This window comes from Vigna angularis, chromosome 2 (genome assembly GCF_016808095.1).
Source record: "Vigna angularis cultivar LongXiaoDou No.4 chromosome 2, ASM1680809v1, whole genome shotgun sequence".
NCBI lineage: Eukaryota > Viridiplantae > Streptophyta > Magnoliopsida > Fabales > Fabaceae > Vigna > Vigna angularis.
Window position 1 is genome coordinate 50408338 of NC_068971.1, and position 22853 is coordinate 50431190.

A 22853-nucleotide genomic window follows, 5' to 3' on the forward strand; every position below is an offset into this window, starting at 1 on the left:
TAATTTTGTGTGTTCCAAAAGTTTAATGTGTTTTTATTTTTTCTTGTGTTTCAATTAATAATTTCTCATGGAATGCGTGAAATGAGGAAATAGGAAACAATTCTGATGGAAGAAAACAAGTTGTAACTCAAGAAAGCATGGTTGGACAAGAAATAATTATGTTTAGATAAATAAACACTTTAAGGGCTTTAGAATTGCACTCAGAGCTACAAACATGAAGAAAATACTCACTTATATAGTATTTGTTAGGATATCTATCATATTTATCATGATATTGTGTCAGGTTTTTCCACAAGAAATAGATGAGAGCAAAGAGATATTACCAAAAATGTGATCAGAAGCACCTGAATCAATTACCCATGAATTTTGACCTTCCATAAATTAAGAAATGCAGGTTGTTGATGTACTGGGAGATTGAGATGGTTGTGCCAAGTTGTTAGACTTTAACCTTAAATACTCTTGATATTCATCCTTGATGAATTTAAGAAAACTAATTGTACCCATGAGAAACAAGAAAACCCTAAGGGTTTAGACGGACATAACTGTGACGGCGCACAGCGACCGACGACGGCGGACGGTGGCGACCGATGGCACACGGTGGCCGGCAGAGAGCAGCGTCGGACGACGAAGATGCTACGAGACAGAAACCGGAACGGGACTTGAGAATTAAATTGTAAAATAATTCTAAAAACTTGATTACTCTCTCATAATCTTCTATTTATAAAAATAAATGGATACAAACGTACATGATAATTAAAGTAACCTAGATACAATGAAGATAAATAAGATAAATATCCTATAACAATATTAGCATGGACCGCCCGTACGACCAGAAAATCATCATGGCACATTAAACTGACTTGCTGAATTTCAATCGTTTTAAATAATCAAAACAATAGTAAACAAACAACTGAATTTCATGTTTCTCTTATCATGCACAATTTTCTTAACGTAGTCAAAACATATTTTCAACTGCTCAAATCCAGAAGTAAATATATTTTCACATAAAATCCATGATTCGAAAGGTATTCCAGGATCATGAGTAAGGAGAGAGACAAATTGAGTAGGATTAAATCACATGCGACTCCATCTTGCTCGCATGCAACCAAAAGCATTATTTGATACTGGAAAAAGATAAAAAAAATAACTTAGATTTTGATTATATGAAGCTGAAATACTCTCTATTATGATTCCGCTCTAATTAAGAAAAATAAATGAATTTTATATGCTATAGAGAAAATAAAAATATTCTACTTATATTTTAATTTTTTATCAATAAAATATTCATGTGTTATTTTATTAAATTTTCTATAACTTTTAAAAATATCCATTATTCCCTTGTTCTTCTTCATATTTCATACATAGTACATATTTTAACACATTTTATTAGTGTTCACATATTTGTAAAAAGTTTGTAGTAAGTTTGATTGATATAACATAAATTGTTTATTTAGATATTAGTATATTTGGAAAATAAGTTAGGATAAAAAACATTTCAAAATAAAAAAACTAAAAATATCAAATTTAAATTGATTAATTTTATTTTATTTACTGTTTGATTATAGTTTATATTTATATATTTTAAATAATGCATGTTTTATTATATTTTAATTAATTATATTTGTTTTTTAATCCATTACGAAATTAGATTTTAAGTACAAATTATTATAAAATTTACATAAAGCACATTATTTTAAGTATTCTTGACGCAAACTTCAATGTATAATTTCTTTTCGTGGTTTGTTGTATAAGGCTACACTTTTTTTAGTGGTTAAATTTCCATTATATATATATATATATATATATATATATATATATATATATATATATATATATATAAATATAAGTAAATGGTAGTATATATTTAATAACTAACTATATCTCACATTTGTTTTTATTATCTTTTTAATCTTTATTTTAGAGATAAAAAATCTATAAATATATATGCTTTCATATTCGTCACTTGTTCAATTTTCTCATTTATTATTGTGACATCCCAATTATATAGAAAATCATATATAATAAAGACGTCATTATGCATAATATAGGAAAGCAGTCAAGAGTAATTAAGGATTACAGTCATCCTCAAAGTAACTTCAGAAATTAAACTTCAATTCAGAATAGATCTAAATTATAAACTTAAAGAGAAACAGTATTTCAAAATACAGACAATAATCGATAACATCCTAAGGAGACTAGACAGCAGCATTTTCCTCAACTTCCAAGGTCGTCTCCAAAAGAACCTCCTCGCCATCTGCTCCCACCCAAGTGGATGATCATCGCAAAAGAAACATACACAAGCAACACAAACAAGCAAGGGTGAGCTAGATATAAAAAGCATGTTATTCAACCTCACACGACATGCAAAAGTCACTCAAAACATGGTAAAATGACATCACAAGACTTGTTACTTTATAAACCGAATCGTCCGGACTAGAATGATTACCGAGCTATGGCGGGTTATGCACTCATGGTGGCCTCTACTGCTTTGCAAAACCGTTGCCAATGGGTTCCACCCTACCACACTCACGAGGTTAGTCCGTTCTGCGCCCTGGAGCATACTGGAAGCCTCCAAGACTAGGACCTCCTACTACTCCTCACCAATGGATCAATCCTCTCTACTTGAGAATGAAAGACCATTGGAGTGTCAGGAAAACCCCCAAGACTGAGCTACCATGCAATCATTCTACACACCACTAGAGCACCACCATGTATCCTCTCCTTGAGGATCATGGAATTACGTTCAATGACATAGGACACTACCATGTAACCTCCCTTTGAGGTCCATGGAATTACGTCCATAACATAGGGCACCACCATGTAACCCCCCTGTGAGGTCCATGGAATTACGTCCATCAAACATACCTTGAAAATCACATACTTTCACTTTTACATTGCATACAAACATAGATATAATACTAATTATACTTCAAAAGACCACAAACAACTTAATAAGTCATCAAAAATCACATGAAACCATTCCATGTACATTAACAGACAATAACAGTCCAAGAAGACCCACTAAACAACACAAAACCCCTTAAACTCATACTTAGACCAGGAAAATAACTTTGAAACTATCACCAACAGTTCCGGAAAGGCCCAAAACCCCTAAAACGACCTAAAGAACGTCCAAAAATGATATCCGGAACCCCGAAAACCACCCAAAACGGTCCTGGATGATTTTCCGACGACAATAATCGATTATCATATGTGATAATCGATTATTTGCGAGAGCTTTGAAGAGGATACAACTCTCTGACTAAAATAATCGATTATCAAGTGAGATAATCGATTATTTTTATCAGTTTTTGACAACAACGTGATTTTTCTGGGATTGGTGCATCTTAAACATATCCAAATGAACAAACTAAAATCAGTAACACTAATATTGATATGAAACATGTTTATAGATGAAAGTAAAGTATTGCATTGGTCATTTGGATAGGAATTAGATGTACTAAACCAACTCAATTTCTACTCCAAAACATCTAACTCAATAACTAGAGGACCCCAAACCCAATTCTAACACTTTGTACCTATTCTGACCAATTTGGTGACTCAAACAAGTCACAATCCACTTGCTAAGGCTGCCCCAATAGCCCAATTATACCCAGAACCCCTAACTCTCAAATTCACTACCTCACTTCCTCCAAAAGGGCCTTTATTTTCATCCTAGTAGAGATCTTTCTTTACTCCAATTGGTCACCGGATGTCTGAACGCATCAAACTCACCTTTGACGTCAGCACATATGACTAGTCACAACTGACTAGACCAGGCCAGGGCTGCTCTATGATCAGGGATGTGCCAACTCAGGTTTTTAAGGTTCCTCTATCCTACCAACAAAGAAAGGCTCTCAACAATTAACAATTAATTTATTTAAATTTCCCGCTCTAAATCTGAAATGCCTAATTTTAATATTTTCACTTCCTCGCACAGCAACCTCAAACAGTACCTGTACATCTATTTAATACCCATATACATGCTATTACAGAACCCTTACTCCAGACCTTCCAACAAGATCAATTTCAGTTATAACATCCAATACAATAAAAGTCTTAAAACAGTTTCACAAGAGCACAACAGTTCAACATTCATATGCATATATTTTTATAAAATAAATTCATACAAAAATAATTAGCTCCTTGGTGGTTATAAGCACAACACTTTAGAAGAAGCCCCAAAACAGTAACCCTCGCACAGAAACAAGTTCAACAGGACCTACAAACCACAAAATTGGAGTAGAGTACAACTCTTAGAGCTAGAATGAACAAGGAAACTAAAGGGAAAAACTACCAGCTGCATGCAACTAGTAAAGTGACATGCCCTAGATTCAAAGACAGTGGAGGAGAAGGGAAAACGACTTACCAATTGGAATGAACAAAACAATCAGTGGAAATGGAGCTCTCTACGTTGTGGATGCTTGGGCAACACAAAAATCAAATTCCTACAGTTCTTTGAACTGGACATCTAGAGAGAAGGCAGAGAGAGTTTATGGCATAAGAGTTTTAGAGAGAAGGAGAAATGAAGTTCAGGAGAAGAAAATGGGTTCTGAAGAGCCCCTCCTAAGATCAAGTTGACCGTAGTCTGATGGGTCTGGCTGCCCCACATAAGGCCCAAAGGCCCTTTTATAAATTTGCATGCCCTTACAATTATTATACTCACATATTTTATAATATTTTAAAAATTTTACTCACTTGCACGTTAGATAATTTTTTAGATAACAAATCAATCGTAAGTATATTTTTTATATATGATTGATTTGTTTGTCGATTTATAATATATATATATATATATATATATATATATATATATATATATATATATATATATATATATATAAAACGAAATCATTGATATAAAAAAATATTAATTTCTAAAATCGACAATTGCATCAAATTAAATTTAGAATATCCAAAAATGTATAATTTGGTTAAAGGGAAAAAACTGAAAATAGTTTTAAAGATGATATGGTGTATTATTTATTAATGTAATCCAATCCATCCAACTAACCAACCAGTAACAAAGGATAAACTGTTTCTTAAAACTCAAACTAACGACTTCTTCTCTTAACATGTGTAGTAGCGCAACCTATGATCGACCAAGTCACCCTTAGCGCATTCTCTCCATAAATAAATCAGCAACAACCTTAACTTTCTTTCTTTCCACCAACACCATTTTCGCTTTCAATCATTTTTTGGGACACCATACAATAACACAACAGTGAGAAAACAGGAGGAGACCAATGGTGGTGAGGATGAAGAAGTGGTGGCCATGGCCCCCGCCCGTCTCCAAGAAGTTCATAGTCAGATTGATTGTGCGGAGGCTCCAGGGCTGTGATCTGCTGCCGGACGCTGCACGGGAAGGTTCCAGATTAGTCGTGGAGATTCGCTGGAAGGGTTCTAAGATGACGCTCGGCTCTCTGCGGCGGAATTCCGTCGCAAGAAATTCTACGAAAGAGGCCGTCGTGGACGGCGCTACCGCCACCGTGGTTGACTGGGACGAGGAGTTTGAAACGTCATGCAATTTGAACGGCCACAAGGACAATTTCTTTAAGCCATGGGAGATCGCTTTCACTCTCTTCAATGTTAGTTCCTCTATCTCAACCAATTTTTTTTTAAAATTATTTATAAATTGGATTCACCAATTAAGAAGAAAAGACTTTTTGAACTGAATTTGGAGATGGGGGATTTTGTATTATCATACGAGATTTTTGTTAAAGGTTTTTTAGTAGTATGATGATTTTGGATCATCGGTTCTTTTGGATTGTCACAGGAAGAAACAAACTTTAGAGGCTAATTTTCGTTTCATGAAAAAAAGAGTCATAAAAAGTAATTTTAAATATTAATTATATAAATAATTTGTCAAAATATTAAAAAATGTATGATACACAAAATATTTCTTTTAAAGACGTAATATTATCATCAGTCTCACAAGCGCTAAAGATTTTATATTGATTTATAATATAATGATATAACGTCGTTAACGGCAAAGTTTTAATTCATCTGAAAAAGTATTCTTTTAGATTTTTTAAATAATAGGATTTCGAAAAGGTAATTGAAAAAAAAATTGTACCTAATAGTTATTTTTAAGCGAAAAAGTTACATAGTTAATTTTAGGTAAAAAATTATATAGTTGTATATTTCATTAAATAAAAGTTATTTATATTTATTAAATAAAAAAAGTTATGTACTTGAAAAATAACATTAAAATTGTTATAAAATTTGTATCCTTTTTGTAATCGTATGGATGGATGAAATAATATGTTTTTAAATTATGTAGCGATAATAATTACTGAAAACCAATCATATTAGGTCATTAAAGTCATAAACATATTATTTGCCATAGTTTTCTGATTTCTTTTATCTATAAAACGACATCAAAGAAAAGAAAAAGAAACAAAAAGACAGTAGTGATTAATGTATCTTAAACTTTTAATATATATCACTTATAATTTAATTTATTAGGTTAAAAAATGTTAATACATAATATTTAAATAAAATCTTTATAAAAGGATGGCTAATAAAATTTGAAAAATACTTGTTCGGAATTTTGTTTTGTCTTTTGTTTCATCTGCCCATCTTCCCTTTTAAATGAAGGTATTAATACTGTGTTACTTCTTGGGTTTTCACTATACAAACAGGAGATTTAGTTGAAAAATTGGACATTTTCTTCTGTTGCCAACTTCTGGTTGACTTTATTGTCTATATGATATATGGTTTTTGTATTTTCCTTTAAAATTTTGGTCGATTAATGAGTGACGAATCTGATTATCATTTTCTCTAAAGGGAATTTGGACTGTTCTCTTTTGCAGGTATCGGATCGGAAGTCGAAAAGCAAGGCTGCTGTTGGAACGAAGTTATTGAATATTGCTGAATTTGCAGCTTCGACTGATCAGAAGGATTTCGATTTAAACATTCCACTCACGCTAACAGGAGGTTCTGCAGAGTCCTCTCCTTTACTGTGTGTGAGTCTCTTTCACAGCATTTTCTGAGTTCTTTCTTCTCATCTCATGCCGTAGTGTACAGGCCTCTCTGTTTCTATATAACATAGCAGCTTTCAAGTTTTGTCTTTGCATTTGTTTCAACAGATTTTGATTGTGTGCAGATATCAATTAGTTTGACAGAGCAAGGAGTTTCCCGAGAAAGCTTGGAGTCAATTCAGAGATCTACAGTGCCTGTGTCATTGCGCTCAGCCAAGTCACGAGAAACAACCTTGGCAGAAAAAAGTGAACTTTCTACAATTGGTTGTATGAAAGTAAATTTTTTGACAGAGTTGGTATCTTCCAAGAAAGCAAAAAAGGGGTATCCTGAAGAAGAGGGGAGTGAAGGTAGGTCTTCTAGAAGTGAGGATGGTGAATATAGTTATCCTTTGGATACCGAGTGGTTTGATGATTCTGATGATGAACACGAAACGGATGAAGGGAAGGAGTATTCCAGTGTCAGTAAGTCGTTTCGTTATGGAACATTGGCTTCTGCAAATGCTGGTGGATTTTTTAATTCCGATATGAGAGAAAATTATGAAGACTGGGTTTATTACAGCCAACCGAAGTTTGATGTTGAGTGTTCACAGATGGAAGATCCTTCTGCTTCTTCTTCTTCTTCTTCTTCTTCTGAGCCTTATTTACGAAGATCTAGAAGCAGCATACTTCCATGGAGGAAGAGGAAGTTGAGTTTCAGATCTCCAAAAACTTACAAGGGAGAGCCGTTGTTAAAGAAGGCGTATGCAGAAGAAGGCGGTGATGACATAGATTTTGATCGTCGTCAACTTAGCTCCGATGATTCTCTTTCTCTGAGTGTAAGAACTATTTCTGAATTGAAACTAAAACTTCTTTTGTTCTTATTGAATTTGTTTTGCAAACCTTCGCAATATGTTATTTTTGGAGGACAGTTTTAGCCTAACTCTAATTTTTGTGCTAATGGTTGTAAACTAACAAATACATAGTGTATAATAGTCCAATGTTCATAGGAAGTATGATGCAAAAGCCATAAACTTTTGTAGAGTTTTCAAAGTCTTGTTGCACACGTAGTTTATTTGATTCGTGTTAATGCAGTGGTACAAGACTGAGGAGGACACATCTGTAGGTAGATCATCGATATCTGAATTTGGGGATGACAGTTTCGTGGTTGGGAGTTGGAAGCAGAAAGAAATCATGAGTCGTGATGGTCATATGAAGCTTCAGACACAAGTCTTCTTTGCTTCAATTGATCAACGCAGTGAGCGTGCAGCAGGTGAGAGTGCATGCACAGCTCTTGTTGCTGTGATTGCTGACTGGTTTCAAAATAATCGTGATCTCATGCCCATAGAGTCTCAGTTCGATAGTCTAATCAGAGAAGGCTCATCAGAATGGAGGAAACTGTGCGACAATGATACCTATAAAGAGCGGTTCCCCGACAAGCATTTCGACCTGGAAACAATTATTGAAGCAAAAATACGTTCGCTTACCGTGGATTGCGAAAAATCTTTTGTTGGTTTTTTTCATCCTGAAGGCATGGATGAAGGGAAATTCGACTTTTTACATGGTGCCATGTCATTTGATAGCATTTGGGATGAGATTAGTTGTATTGAACAAGAGTGTCCTGGTACTGGTGAACCTCATGTTTATATTGTTAGTTGGAATGACCATTTTTTCGTTCTCAAAGTTGAATCTGATTGTTACTACATCATTGACACTCTGGGAGAAAGACTTTATGAAGGGTGTAATCAAGCATATATCTTGAAATTTGACAGCAGCACGATGATTTACAAAATGCCAGATGTTCCTCGCATATCAGATGGTAAAACATCCAACGACCAACAAACTATGGCGAAAGTATCAGTAAAGAAGGAAATGGATTCTGGTGAAGGAAAAGATGCACAGTTGAGAAGTGAGGAAGAAGAAGTTATATGTTGCAGAGGTAAGGAAGCATGTAAAGAATACATTAAAAGCTTCCTAGCTGCAATACCTATAAGAGAATTGGAAGTAGATGCTAAGAAAGGTATCACTTCTTCAACATCCCTTCATCACAGACTACTGCAAGTTGAGTTTCACTATACCCAACTATTACAGTCTTGTTATGCAACTCCAGAGGTCGAATAACACAATACACTTTAGCTTTAAATGATGATTCTATATAATCACACTGTAAATTGAAATTTATGCTAACCATTGATATTCTTATGATTTTTTAATTGAATTAGATTAACAAATGGATACTCGGTTTAAGCTTTTTTATGCTGACAACGATGAGTTGAGCTTTTATTTGCAATCTGTTTCGGATGTGTAGGGCTGTGCTGTTCCAAATGTCCCAATTCTCCTGCTACCGAGTTTCGATGGCTGATCTTCTCTTCAAGTCTTAGTTTCCTTCTTGATCCTGAGGGGTGGAGACCTGCAGAAGATTCTCCGATGCCAAAGTCAGTTTCAGAGCAATGGCTTTTCTTAGGGATAGTAATAAATGTGCATTCAATTCAACCTATCTACCACTCACCCTGGACTTGTATTTATAGTTTTCGCTATGGGCTTGGGATTAGTGAGAAGTTAATCACGGCCCATGACAGCCCAATAGTTTCTAAACTCTACTTACCTTAAACCAAGATGATTCTCATTAAGCCAAGATGATTAGCAGTATGGCCGGCCATTGTCACGGATCTAGTCATTGGGCGGCCGGCCTTGGGACCTGTTCATGCCGTGTGACATGGGCGCCCGCCTTTGTCGGACTCAACCGTTCCTGTTAGTCATTGGTGATGTAATCCCACGGGTTTCAAGTGTTAGGATGGGCGTCCGGGCCTAAGACGTGGATGATGAAATGGGCGGACGGTAATATACCGCTTTGACGGTAATTGTTGAAATGGGCGTCCTTCCTTAGGGCGCCCGCCCCTCACTGGTACACAAGCCCCCCAAGTCCTAGTTCACGTAGTGGACTTAGGATTTCAAGTGTGGCGTGGATTTGGGTCAGTAGTTCGCGTTTGGGCCGTGTCCTGTGGGCTTTTGTAGTTGGACTTTTGGCGGGAAGCATACGTGGTGCCCTCCTACTGGCGGAAGGGGAAGCGTCTTCGAATCTGGAGCGTTGGTCGTGCCAAATCTGGACGGCGAGGATGCGTCCAACGGTTACTAAACTTCTCCTATAAATAGGGGATGGGACGCTGTCATTTTCGCTTGCCTCCATCATTCAAGATTTCAAATTTCTTTTCCCTCAGGTAATAAATGGCCGTTATTTCTGTCGAGTCAGGTTCTGAGTCTTCGGGCGGAGTCCGGGGAGGGGCGGCAAGGAATGGCGACGATTCTCCAAGCTCGGTTTCTTCTCATTTTTTGGAGGAGGCTGTTGGGTCTTCCGGGACGGAACCAGAGGTGCCGGTCACCATGGGCGACCGGATATTTCATGGCGTGCCCATGTTCTTGCTTAAGGGCGGCATCCGTGTAGACGACTCTCCTTTCGAGCCGGACGGTCAAGGAGTGGTGGTGAGCGAAGGGGCTCCCTACGTTCCTAGCTTGTTTGCTTCCGCCTATCCTTTTCGTCAAGATTTGGAGCGGAGGGTCGGCCGGACCCACATTGTCCGGGACGTGGAAGATTCCCGATTGATTCGGGCGGGAGTCAGCTTGAGAAATGAAAGGGTTTATTATGGGAAGAGAGCAAGTCCAGATGACTTCTTCTATGTGTACTTAACCTTCTTCACCCATCTCCATCTCCGGGTGCCTTTTACCAAGTTCCAGATGGCCGTCCTTCGAGAGGTCAATGTGGCTCCCACCCAGCTGCATCCTAACTCCTGGGCGGCCGTTCAAGCATTTTTGGCCATGTGTTTAGCAGTGGGGGTTACTCCCACTATCCCGGTGTTTTTCCACTTTTTTGAAGTTCGGCCGGCCCCAAGTGATGGATGGGTCTCCTTTACCTCAGTTAGGGAGAGGGCGTTGTTCCGTCCGTTCTCTGATTCTTTCAAGAATTTCAAGCAGTACTATTTCAAAATAATAATTGACGCAACCGGCCGCCATGAATTCCATGATGCTGATGGGAAACCGTTGTTCCCCTTTTACTGGACGAGAAATCCCCGGCGAATAAAGGCGATTTCTGTAGGGGCCTTAACAGCATCCGACTTAGAGGCCGTGCGTACCATCAATGCCCTCCCTCGCCAGATTTTCGCTCGATACTTGGTCGAATGCCTTAGTCTTGAGGATTGTGGACAAAAGGCGTTCGGTATGGTATTATTATATTGGGTCTTTTTTACCTTTAGTATACTAACGTTAACTTTTCTGAATTGTTTTGTTTCTTCTCAAAGCTTATGACGACTCCTATCCCCCGCCAATCCAACTTTATGGCCTCCCGGAAGAAAACTGGGGCGAGCTCGTCAACAGCCCGGCCTACGAGTGTTCCTACCCTGGCGCGTCCGCCTCCTGCAGGACGTCCTTGGTCGGGCAGTCGCCTCCCGCCTGCACGCGTAGCTCAGAAGACAGGAGTCCCTCCAGTTGATCAGACCGGAGGTTCGGGCGTTAAGGCGTCGGGTCCCGACCCCCAGCCAGATTTGGCGGCCGTCCTCGTGAATCCGCCGTCTGAGGCTGCCACCGCCTCTGCTGCTCCCTTGATCCGTAAAAGAAAGGATCCTGCTGCGGAGGGACGCAAAGACAAGGAGGGCTCCTCGTCTCGATCCGCATCAAAGAAGGCCCGCAAGGGCAAAGACAAAGAGAAAGACCGGGAGAGGGTCCCGGCCTTTCCCTTGCCGGACGACATCTTCAGTCCGGCGTTCAGCATGAGCGACCGAGCTAAGTTCCACATGAGCTCCTCCCAACGGGCGCTCATCGAGCCTCTCACTGAATTGGAGCTGACGAATGCCATGTTGGAGATGTCCACCCGAACGTCCGCCTTGGCGTGGTATTTGAAGGAGTTTGCCGATCGTCCGGGATTGGCGGAGGTTCAGGCCTTACTGGACGCGGAGAAGAAGAATGCGGCCTCCCTCCAGCTGACAATGGAGCAGATGCTCCTAGCTTAGGACGATTATGACCAAAAGATTGAGCAGCTGGAGGCCGATCTTGAGAAGTCCAAGAGGGAGGCCGCTGAAGGTCTGGCAGCCGCCCGGGAAGAGCAAGAACGTCTGGCCGAGGAAGGACGCCAGCTGAAGGCGGAGGTTACCCGCCTGAGAGATGCCGAGGCCGAGCGCGTTAAAGCAAATGAGGCCCTCACCTTGGATGTCGCCAAAGCCAAAGAGAAGATTACTGAGTTGGAGTCAACGATCGTGTTTGAACACGAGGAAGGCTTCAACAAAGCCCTTCGCCAGGTGTCTCTTTTGGCGGGTATCCAAGATCCGTACTCTCTTGGCATTGATATCGAGAAGGATGTTTTTGACGGCGTCCTAGTAGACCTGAATGCCGCCGAGGGAGACGAGCCTAGCGTGGAGGCCGGGGCTGGGGGGAAATAGTTAGGATTCTGTTATTTTTTGATGTGTATTCTGTGGCCGTCCGCCCAACATCTTGGATTACCCAGATGTTGGCCGGACGGTCTTTTTGTAAATCTGGGCGCGTTTTAGCGTAAACAATTAATACACAGCTTCCGTTTTCTTTCAATTTCGCATGCTTCTTTGTTTGTGCTTTCAATCTTCTGGAGGGGACGCCCCCTCATAAAAATAATTGAACACTTAATTATGGTCCGGCCTCGGTGTCCTTGGATGGACTCTTAGAATTATCTTTACTCTCCTATTTGGGCGGACGACTATGTTTATTGTCGGTTTTGTTTTTGACCATCGTTTATTGCCCGACCAGTCGCGGACGCCTCTTTTGTTCATGGCCCAACCAAGTCGAGAGTTATTCTTGGTAGAATACTCTTTTCCCTCAACTTGGTTTTATGGGCGGACGCCTCTTTAATTCATGGCCCAACCAAGTCGAGTTATTCTTGGTAGAATACTCTTTTTTCATCAACTTGGTCTTTATGGGGCGGACGCCTCTTTTGTTCATGGCCCAACCAAGTTGAGAGTTGTTCTTGGTAGAACGCTCTTTTTCACCAACTTGGTTTTTATGGGCGGACGCCTCTTTAATTCATGGCCCAACCAAGTCGAGAGTTATCCTTGGTAGAATACTCTTTTTCCACCAACTTGGTCTTTATGGGACGGACGCCTCTTTTGTTCATGGCCCAACCAAGTTGAGAGTTGTTCTTGGTAGAACACTCTTTTTCGCCAACTTGGTCTTTATGGGGCGGACGGTAGTTATATGGCCAAGTTGAGAGTGGTTCCCGGTGGAAGACTCTTCGCCAACTTGGTCTTGATGGAATGAAGGTACATTTGTATGAGAAAATGAGCATCTGTCATTTATTCATTGAAAATAACAGTACATGACATTGGATCATGGAAATTAACTAAAATAAAATTTTAGATGTGTGGCGTTCCACGTATTAGGGATGGGACGTCCGTCCGGTCGTTGTAGTTTGTACGCCCCGTTACCTAGCGCTTCAATTACTCGGAACGGCCCCTCCCATTTGGCAGCCAATTTTCCATGTGCTGGGATTCGGCGAGCGTCACCGGCTTTTCTCCATACCAGATCCCCCTCCTGAAAGCTCCTTGGCCGGACTTTGGAGTTGTATTTCCTTTCAACCATGCACTTACATGCTTCGGCCCTCAAGGCCGCTCGGTCTCGCCGTTCGTCCAGGGAATCTAACTCGATCCTCAGCTCTTGCTCGTTTAGCTGTAGGTCTTCAACCTGTCGCCTCAATGACGGTTCTCCTAGCTCGACTGCTAACATGGCATCCGTACCATAGGTTAAGTTGAAGGGAGTTTCCCCGGTGGTTCCGTGAGGCGTGCACCGATATGCCCATAGGACTTCGGGTAGCTCATCAACCCACGCCCCTTCCTTTCTCCCAACCGTCGCTTCAACTCCGCGACCACGGTCTTATTCATTGCTTCTGCTTGCCCATTCGTCTGAGGGTGTTTGACCGAGCTGGTGACAGAAAGTATTAGTTTAAAGCAAAGAAGTATATGACGCATAGCATTACATGTAGGGATACCGAATAATTTTAGCTGTAGGCTAAGTTCAACCGTTGAACTAAACTATTCATAATGCTAGTGAACTTATAAGACATTTTTAATTACTTTTATACCTACACCATGTATTTTATCAAATCTGGGGTATACGCACAATCGTGTAATTTAAAAAAAAAATACTGAAATAAATAAATTAAAAAAAAAACATTACAATGAATAAGTTGTACATTTTAAACTGATTTTATTATTTTAATTTATGTAAAGAAGTCAAACTTTTAAGCACTTGGGATAGTGTTGTACTTCTTAAAATATGGTAGAACTCGTGCTTATATATATAACTTTAGGACTTTCTCGGTCTTTTTAATTTAAGTAGAAATAGTATGTTTCATAACACAACTTTAAGTTTTTTTTTTATTATAGCTCAATTTTATTTGTATAAATTAGTTTATGTATATAAATTTAGATTAAAACAGTACTTATAGACATAAATTTGTTTTTTTTATTGTTTTATTTGTGATGTAACTTTTCATTTATTTGTTTTAAATTTAATTGAAGTTTATTTTAGTTTATTGTTATGCATATTCATTGCTAGGACTAATATTGTGTATATATAAACAGTGCTTCTGCTGTTGTAGGTATTGTGAATATGTTTTGGTATTTGTTATTTTTGTCTTAAAAATTAACACTCCCAAATGTTTATTCTATTAGACGAAGTTTATGAATAGTTCTTTGTCTATCATTTTCCATTTTTGGGCTTTAGATGACAAATGCATAGTCCAGATGTTTATGCTGAAATTTATCTTTTCATTATGTGGTGTGGTTTGCCTGAACATCTGGCCTTTGCATCTGAAGATTTGGAGGAAGGAAAAAAATATTATACAATATGTATTTGGTCGAACTTATTCTTTGCTTATTAGTTATTAATTATACCAATACATGACTGAAGAATCTCAATGTAAAATCATGTTAACAATATTATTAAGTTGTATTTTGTCATAAATAAAATAAAATAAAGTAGTTATATTTTGTTGTCATATTTTCTTAATTCTAGAATTTTATAAACATATGCCTTGTTAAATTTAGTATATGTTTAAAGTCATTTAGACGTTGGTTAGACGTTGGTTACGGGCGTAAACGTTTAAAGCTATTCGTGAGTGAGTCTTAACTATTAGGTTTAATATCTATTTTGGTCCCTCACTTTGTAGGGTGTGTTCAAAGTTGTCATATTTTTTTTAAAAAGTTCACAACTGTCCTATATTTTTCAAAAACGATTCATGTTAGTTCTTTTTGCTTACGACATTAAAAAATTAACGGCATAATTTCTTACTTGGTGAAATCTGAAAGGGCTGTACAATTTATTTCTTACGTGGCATTCTCGATTTCTTTGCTCTGCATTTCTCTCACTCTTCTACACCTTCCTTCTCCTCCTCTTCTCTCTAGTGGAAAATTTTTTTCTCTCTACTTCCTCAAACTCCATCATTTATTCCTACCTCTGCACCCTCACCCTCCACACTCACCTTGCCGGAACAAATCAAATTCCGAATTTGTGTTTTAAAATATACCAACAAAAGGGATAAAAACAACCATACATTTTTCACTGTTCTGTTTAATTATTCATATACACATAATAGTTCAGGGGTTTGTTCATCATCTGCTAAACCCAAGCATATGAATTCTGCTACTTCATCTTATAAGCCAGGAGCTGCAAATTGCGGAAGGGTGGGGAGATGGGACCGATGCAGTAGTGGAGAGAGCGGAGGCGCACGGGGCGGCGACAATGTTGGTTTACGGCAAGGGTGAGAGAATGAGATTGGAAGATAGTGAGGTTTTTTATCCCAGTAAAAGAAAATTGAATAAACATAAATAAAAATAGGTTAAATTATGTCTGAAGCAGCGTGCTATTAGGGTTTGAGAAAAGGGGATTAGGGTTTGGGAAAAGGGGATTAGGGTTTGGGAAGCAGCGTGCGATTATGGATTTCACAGCGGAGAAGAAGGAATCAGAGAACAACAGCGCCAATAACCCCGAAAATGCTCATCAAACTTTATATTTTTTTTCTCAATTAGCGTCGACACTTGATTCAAGCCGCAAAGAAACCAAAGAACAACAATCTCATGAACTGAAAGTTGGTCTTCACCCTCTGAAGGTTTTTCTCCCTCACTTTAATTTGTTGTTTCTTGGCAACTGAAATACAGTGTGATTGATTAATGGTGACGATGATTACAGTGATTGAAGAAGATGAAGTGTGATAAATCTTTTGAGTGGAAATGGGGCTGTCACGTGACAGTCTCTCATTGGCTGAGCTTGCCAACTAATTGGACTAATTGGACATATCATTTAATTTTGGCCAGCAAAGCAACTCTGCCATTTATCTTTTAACGCCGTAAGCAAAAATGATCAATTTAAACTGTTTTTGCAAAATATAGGACGTTTGTGAACTTTTGAAAAAAAAAGAAAGATAATTTTGAACACACCCTACAAACCGAAGGACCAAAATAGGTATTAAACCTAAATATTATTGAAAATGTCTTTTTTTAAAATGTTTCTATTGAGAGAGAACTCTCGTATTATAATTTAAATCAATATTTTTATATTACACTTATTATTATGTTATTAAATAAAATATATAATATATAGATTAATATAATTATTGACTATAATCTATTTATTAATTTTATCAATTTCTTATAAAAAGAAACTTGTAACATTTAACAAAGCAATTCGTTATCATAAAAGTTTCAAATATGACATAATAAATATAAATATGAAGTGTATATAGAATATTAAATTAATTCTAATAAAATTAACAATAAATAAATAATTGATAGAATTTAAATATAAATTTAATTTGAAATGTCTTTATTAGTTTTGATTCAGATATAAATGAACTTTTCACCTAATAAAATCAAATTATTATTTTATATATTTTAAAAATACGTTTTAGTCAATAAAATAATTAAATATGTTTAACAAGTTAAGAATTTCAACATTCTAAGTTATTATATAATTTTTTTATATAAACAAGCAATCAAATTTGTTAAACTTTTTACAAAGTATACGTTAATAACTCACAGAATATTTTTAGGTATTTTGGCTCTTTCCAATAGATGTTTTTTGATCATATAAATTTTTTTGACCACAACCTATGCCAATTAAGATCAAAGCATGTGGGAAGGATCAAATTCACATGTGTACGCCTTCCATATAGTTTATACTTGTTTATTTGTTAAATAAGAAAGTTTTTGTTTCATAATTGTTTTATATATATGTTTTTTTAAATAGTTAAATAATTTGTTTTTGTTGTCTAACAATTTTATTATTAAAAATATTTATTGTTTATTTTCTCAATCTATAAATCTATTTTAATAGACATTTTGATTTTCAAAAAATTACATAAAAAACATTTTAATATATTTATCATATAATAACATAATTATTTAATTATTTCTTTAAATTATTAAACTTTTCAAAATTACATCTATTTATTATATAGAACTATAAAAATTATATATATATATATATATATATATAGAGAGAGAGAGAGAGAGAGAGAGAGAGAGAGAGAGAGAGAGAGAGATTTAACACCTATCTGTTTAAATATTATAATAATTATATTATTCAATTAAAAAAAAACCGTGTGTATGGACTGGTATAAACACTAGTTTAATTCAAAGCAGGGGTAAAAAAAAAGTCATCAATTTGGCCCAGTGTATTATTGGCATGTTAAAAGTAGATTACGGTGATTTGGTATGTTATATTAAAATAGGTCGACAATTTTGGTCACTCTGTTAAAATAGGACAGAAAATATGATTCATATTTAATTCTATGTTTATTTCTAGTAATAAACTGTTTGGCAGATGAAAGAGGCAGTATTTCTATTTATTAACGACATAGAAATGAAATTAGACAATAGTTAATAGATTTAAGAGATTCTATTATTTGTTAAGTTTGGTATTGGTTCCACTATGCCATAACATTGAAATAACATGTCATGTCTATTATGTGCAATTTCCTGTGTGAAATTCTCCTGATTAGCATTTTCCTGTTTTAATCAGCTTCAAATGCATGCATCTTAACATCTTTTATACTAAATTAAACTATTATAAATGTTTTGTCCCATCCTTTATCCAAACAGTTTATGGTATTTTTATTTTTCTTTCTAAATGCTCTCACCAACCTCACATGTATTGCTCCCGGACATAAGACCAAACATCCTTTTCGAATTAAATCAAACTCCCTTATCAGACGATCTTAACGAGTTAACATTAATTTTCTATTGTATAGTGTCTATTTTATTTTGTTACATGATCATGAGTAAAATCATGAAAATTTATTTTATATTACTACATTATCAAAATTATCTTTTTTATTTTGTAAAATATTAATTATACGCTCACAAAGCATATATAAATCCTCGGCATTTATATATTTTTTCTGGTTAGATGGGGAAGTTTAACATAAATAAATAAAAAATGAAAGTTGTAAAACTAATTCTTCTTCTTTATTTATCTACAAGATTTTATTTTCTTTTTACATTCAATTGTCTTGTTTTTAACTTTCTGGAATTAACTTTTTTGAATAAGTATACACATTTGTCATTGAATATATATATATATATATATATATATATATATATATATAAAAATGAGATTTGATTCGGTATAAGAATTTGTTTAATTACCAATAAAATTTGTCTGACTTGTCGATAAAACAAAATTTATTAACACATTGATGGATTTCGCAATTTAGTTATTAATAGATTTTTTTATTAGTAACACGTCTGAGTAAAATTTATTGATAAATTAGAATTTTAATTATTGATAAAATAATTTGGTTGGTGATGGATTTATCAAAGTTTTTATTATCTAGGGATTTTTTTCGTTGATAAAATAGATGAAAAAGTTTATATCTTGGACTTTCAGAATTTTATGGTTAAATATGTTTGATAATTTAATTATTTTGAAAATGGATATGAAAATTTCTATTAAATATGAAAAAATATGTTTTTAAATTAATTAAGAATGAATAAGAGTAAGAAGATGAATAAGGAAGAAGACAAAGAAAAAGAATTGAAAACGACAATAGTAGAAGCGATGAACACCCCGAGGATAGCAACATAGCAACAGAGCGAGAAGAGAAGAGAAGAGAAGAGAAGAAGGAAAAGAAAAAGAAAAAGAAATCATTAGTAATAGACAAATATTTCGTTGACAAATTTTTAACCGTATATAATTTTATTTACCTATAAATATGTTTATCATTGATAGTTCTTTTGCATCTTGAAAAAAGTTCTTACATATTTTTCTTTGAAAATTTTTTAGCCTGAAATTCATTTGGTTTTTCAAATGGTTTCGGTTATATAGTTAAAAATGATATGTTTATTAAGTCTTACTTTTTTTTATGCTTGTCTTTGTTATTATTTTCCTTCAAATCGTTAGTTAAATTTGAAGGTTATATAATTCGATGTCAATAGTTAATATATAATTACATATCTCTTTATCTAATTTGTAAATTTTGGAATAAATTTCGAATTATTAACATAAAATCAGGATTCATTAGTATTAATCATATTTTATCGTAACTAATTACTGTCAAACCTGATAATTTTTTATAAGTGATTGTTTGGTACCATTCGATCTCTTAGATTATCGTCGTGGTTATTGTTGACAGTATGAACGGTTCGATACAAAATATATTTAATCATGAAATACTTTGCAAATTTTTCTACATAAAATTAATCGGAAAAAGATATTATAATATTCAATATCGTTTTACCAGGTTAAATTCCCCAGCCTCATTTGAGATGCCAATGGAGGGGTTTTGGGCCATGAGTTGCAGTTATCTCTGGTATTATACTGTTTTTCAAAGCACGTTTTTGGAGGATGCTTCAACGTTTTCTCCTTCTAGAAAAGTCTAGGCTTTGTTAGTGTTACGCAGTGAAAGATATTGATCACAATGAGCAATTAATTTGGGTATCAACTTGTAAGGTGAGATTTACACTCACTTATAAATTATGAATTGATCTTATCTCTAATTAATGTAAGACTTTCCACCTTCAATGTGGATTAGAGACTTTTACACTCTTTTTTGTTTGGAAAGAAAAAACCACAATGTTGTCTTTTGTTTTTCCATTCTAATTCACATAACTTTCATGTTTTAATTATTTGTCTCACACACTCTTGTACATTGTTAGGTTTCAATCAAGCATGCAAAAAATTATTTGTCAAACTAAGGCTACGAAAGTGTACATTTACCACAGAACTTGCATCTCAAATTAATTATTCTCTATTTTTTTGTCTAGTATGTATCTTCAACTGTTATTGTCAGCTTAAAATTTGCAACACTATTAGCGATAATTCTATTAGTAACTTTTGGTTTGAGGATTTAGAAATAAGAAGGCTGTTCTTTTCTTTTAATTATTGTTTGATGGTTAGAGATCGGATAGATTTTCGTTACATTTGATACAATTAGACAGATATTGATGTATACCTTGTTTAATGTGTTTGTTTTTTAGAAATAATAAATGTTAAAATTAAGGATGATATAAATTTGAGTTAACCTTTATAAAACTAATTAAACATGAGTTATTTATAAGTTGTTTTGTCATTTAAAACTAATATAAAAATAAAAAATTTACATTTTTTAAAATTTATTATTTTTTTCGGAAGTTATTGAAAAAAAAATAATAGTTATTGAAAAAAATAATAATAATAATTATAAATTAAATTTTGTAGGAAAAATTATTTGAGAATTTTATTTTGTAAAAAGTTACTTACAAATTTAAAATACGTAAAAAAAAATGAAATTTAAATTTGCAGGAAAAGTATCCGCTAATTTTTAAATTTATTTTTCCGAAAGAAAAATTGTTATGAATTTTCTTTGCAGAAAATCTTTCTACAAATTCTTTTATAAAAGAATTTGCAAAAGTTTCTCGGATATTTTTATTTTTCACGAACAAGAATTACCTATCAATATAAATTTGTAGGAATTTTTCCTTCAAATATTTGTAAAATATTTGTAGGAATTTTTTTTATGAAATATAAAAAAAATTATAGTAGTGTGAGTTTTTTTCATATATTTATTATACTTAATTCAATTCACCTTGAATTACATGTTTTTTTTTTAAGATTTGTAATTTAAAATTTTTTCTGACTAATTTTTTAAGTAAATTACATTATTTAATATTTAAAAATATGTATTTCATTAATTGAAAATGAATTTATTAATAGTAATATTATTTGATAATTTTTGTAGTTGAATTAACTTTTAAATTCAACTTATAAAGCCTATCTATTTGTAGGAGATATTGGTTGAATTGGTTTAATAAACATAAATAACATTTATCTTATTTCAATTAGTGGTGCAATTCTAATAGAATTTATTTTATTAGAGTATATTTTTTATATACATGCATTAACCTCTTCCTAAAACTACATATTTCAGGGTGTTGGTGTTGCCGCCTGTATTAGTAATTGTGGACAAGTACAATAATGAAAGGATACAACAAGAATAAATTATTTGATACAATAATATCAGTACGTGATTACAAAATGAGAAAACTTTTATAAAAAATATATATAAATAATGCAAAAGAAAAAGTAACAAGTTTTAAAGAAAACTATCTAGCAGTTGTATTTTTGATTGTGTTATAGGTAATAGAATATCATTACTCATTTTTCACTAGTGCAGAATTAACCTTTAAGGTCACCCCGTAGACGTCGGTTTCTCAAACAATCAACGTAAATTATTGATCAGTGTCATTTTCGTAAATAAGTAAGCATATAAACGTCCGCTAAGAGGAGCACCGACGTCTATAATATTATAGACGTTAGGAGCAAACAACATTATTTGCAAACATGGACGTATACCTTGTGCCATACATTGATGGATAAGTGTTGTTATATGTAAAAGTTCATTAAAGTTTACTTAATTAGTTAACTAACTATTTGTGATTCGTGATAGGTCGCACTGACAGTTGATGGTCATCATTCCCAAACAATGTAAAATTATATGGTTTTGTTCGCTGCACAGGAAGATGAAAACTGACTTGAGAACCATGCTTCAAGGGTAAGTGTTTCTACACCCTTAATGACTTTGAATTTGATGTTCACCTTAAATTTTTATGATAAATATAGTTATATTAATTTTACTTTGTGTTTTCAATCTAAATAGAGTTATTGGTAAATCTCGAGGTCAATTAGTTCAAATTTTGTATCCAAAGGTTATAAGTCATTTATACTTTTAATTCATTTTCTATGTTATTGAATGATATAAATTCTTGACTATTTAGTTTGTCATTTTAGTGTAACCAGCAGCTAGATTATTCCAAAAGACACAATTGGACAGATAAAGCAGGAGTGGACAGTTTAATTTAAGTTTATATTTTTATAGTTTTGGTATTGGATTGTTTTTTACATTAAGTAAAACTTTCTTTATATTATATTATATATATATATATATATATATATATATATATAGTATAGTATATTGTTCTGGGACAATTTTTTGTTTTTTAAGTGTGGTTTTATTGCAAAAGTAAATCAATTTAAAAAAAAAAAACACCGAGTAGACATCGGTTAATGTACTCTCCGATGTCTATAGACGTCTGTCAATGCACACACTGACGTCCAATGAGTTATAGTGAACAAAACGTTTCAGGGTCTATAAACGTCTGATATGCCTACATCTGACTTCTCTATAGACGTTGGATATATCCAGTCCGACGTCTATATCGATGTCATGTATGCCACCTCCGACGTCTGTGTAGACGTTGGATATATCCAGTTCGACGTCTACATAGACGTCGGATATACATTGGCCGACGTCTGATTAACGTCACCTACAAAGACGTCAGATACATATCCCACGTTAAAAGGCCAAAATAACATACCTCTAAAGCCCTTTCTGCACTAGTGTCTGGA

The 22853-nt window shown here is 34.6% G+C and overlaps 1 protein-coding gene across 2 annotated transcripts; it reads left to right on the forward strand.

Annotated features, from left to right (window-relative positions):
* The first annotated feature begins 5167 nt into the window (after window positions 1-5167).
* Window positions 5168-9691, forward strand: LOC108328288 (uncharacterized). Of its 2 annotated transcripts, none has more exons than XM_052873868.1 (5): window positions 5168-5588; window positions 6816-6968; window positions 7109-7798; window positions 8055-8979; window positions 9268-9691. In XM_052873868.1, the coding sequence occupies exons 1-5, from the start codon at window positions 5247-5249 to the stop codon at window positions 9567-9569; spliced, it is 2412 nt and encodes an 803-aa protein (XP_052729828.1). In that variant the 5' UTR covers window positions 5168-5246; the 3' UTR covers window positions 9570-9691. The 2 variants fall into 2 exon arrangements, with proteins under 2 accessions (XP_052729828.1, XP_017417615.2); XM_017562126.2 differs by having other exon boundaries at window positions 5170-5588; window positions 8055-9020; window positions 9268-9455.
* The last annotated feature ends 13162 nt before the right edge of the window (window positions 9692-22853 follow it).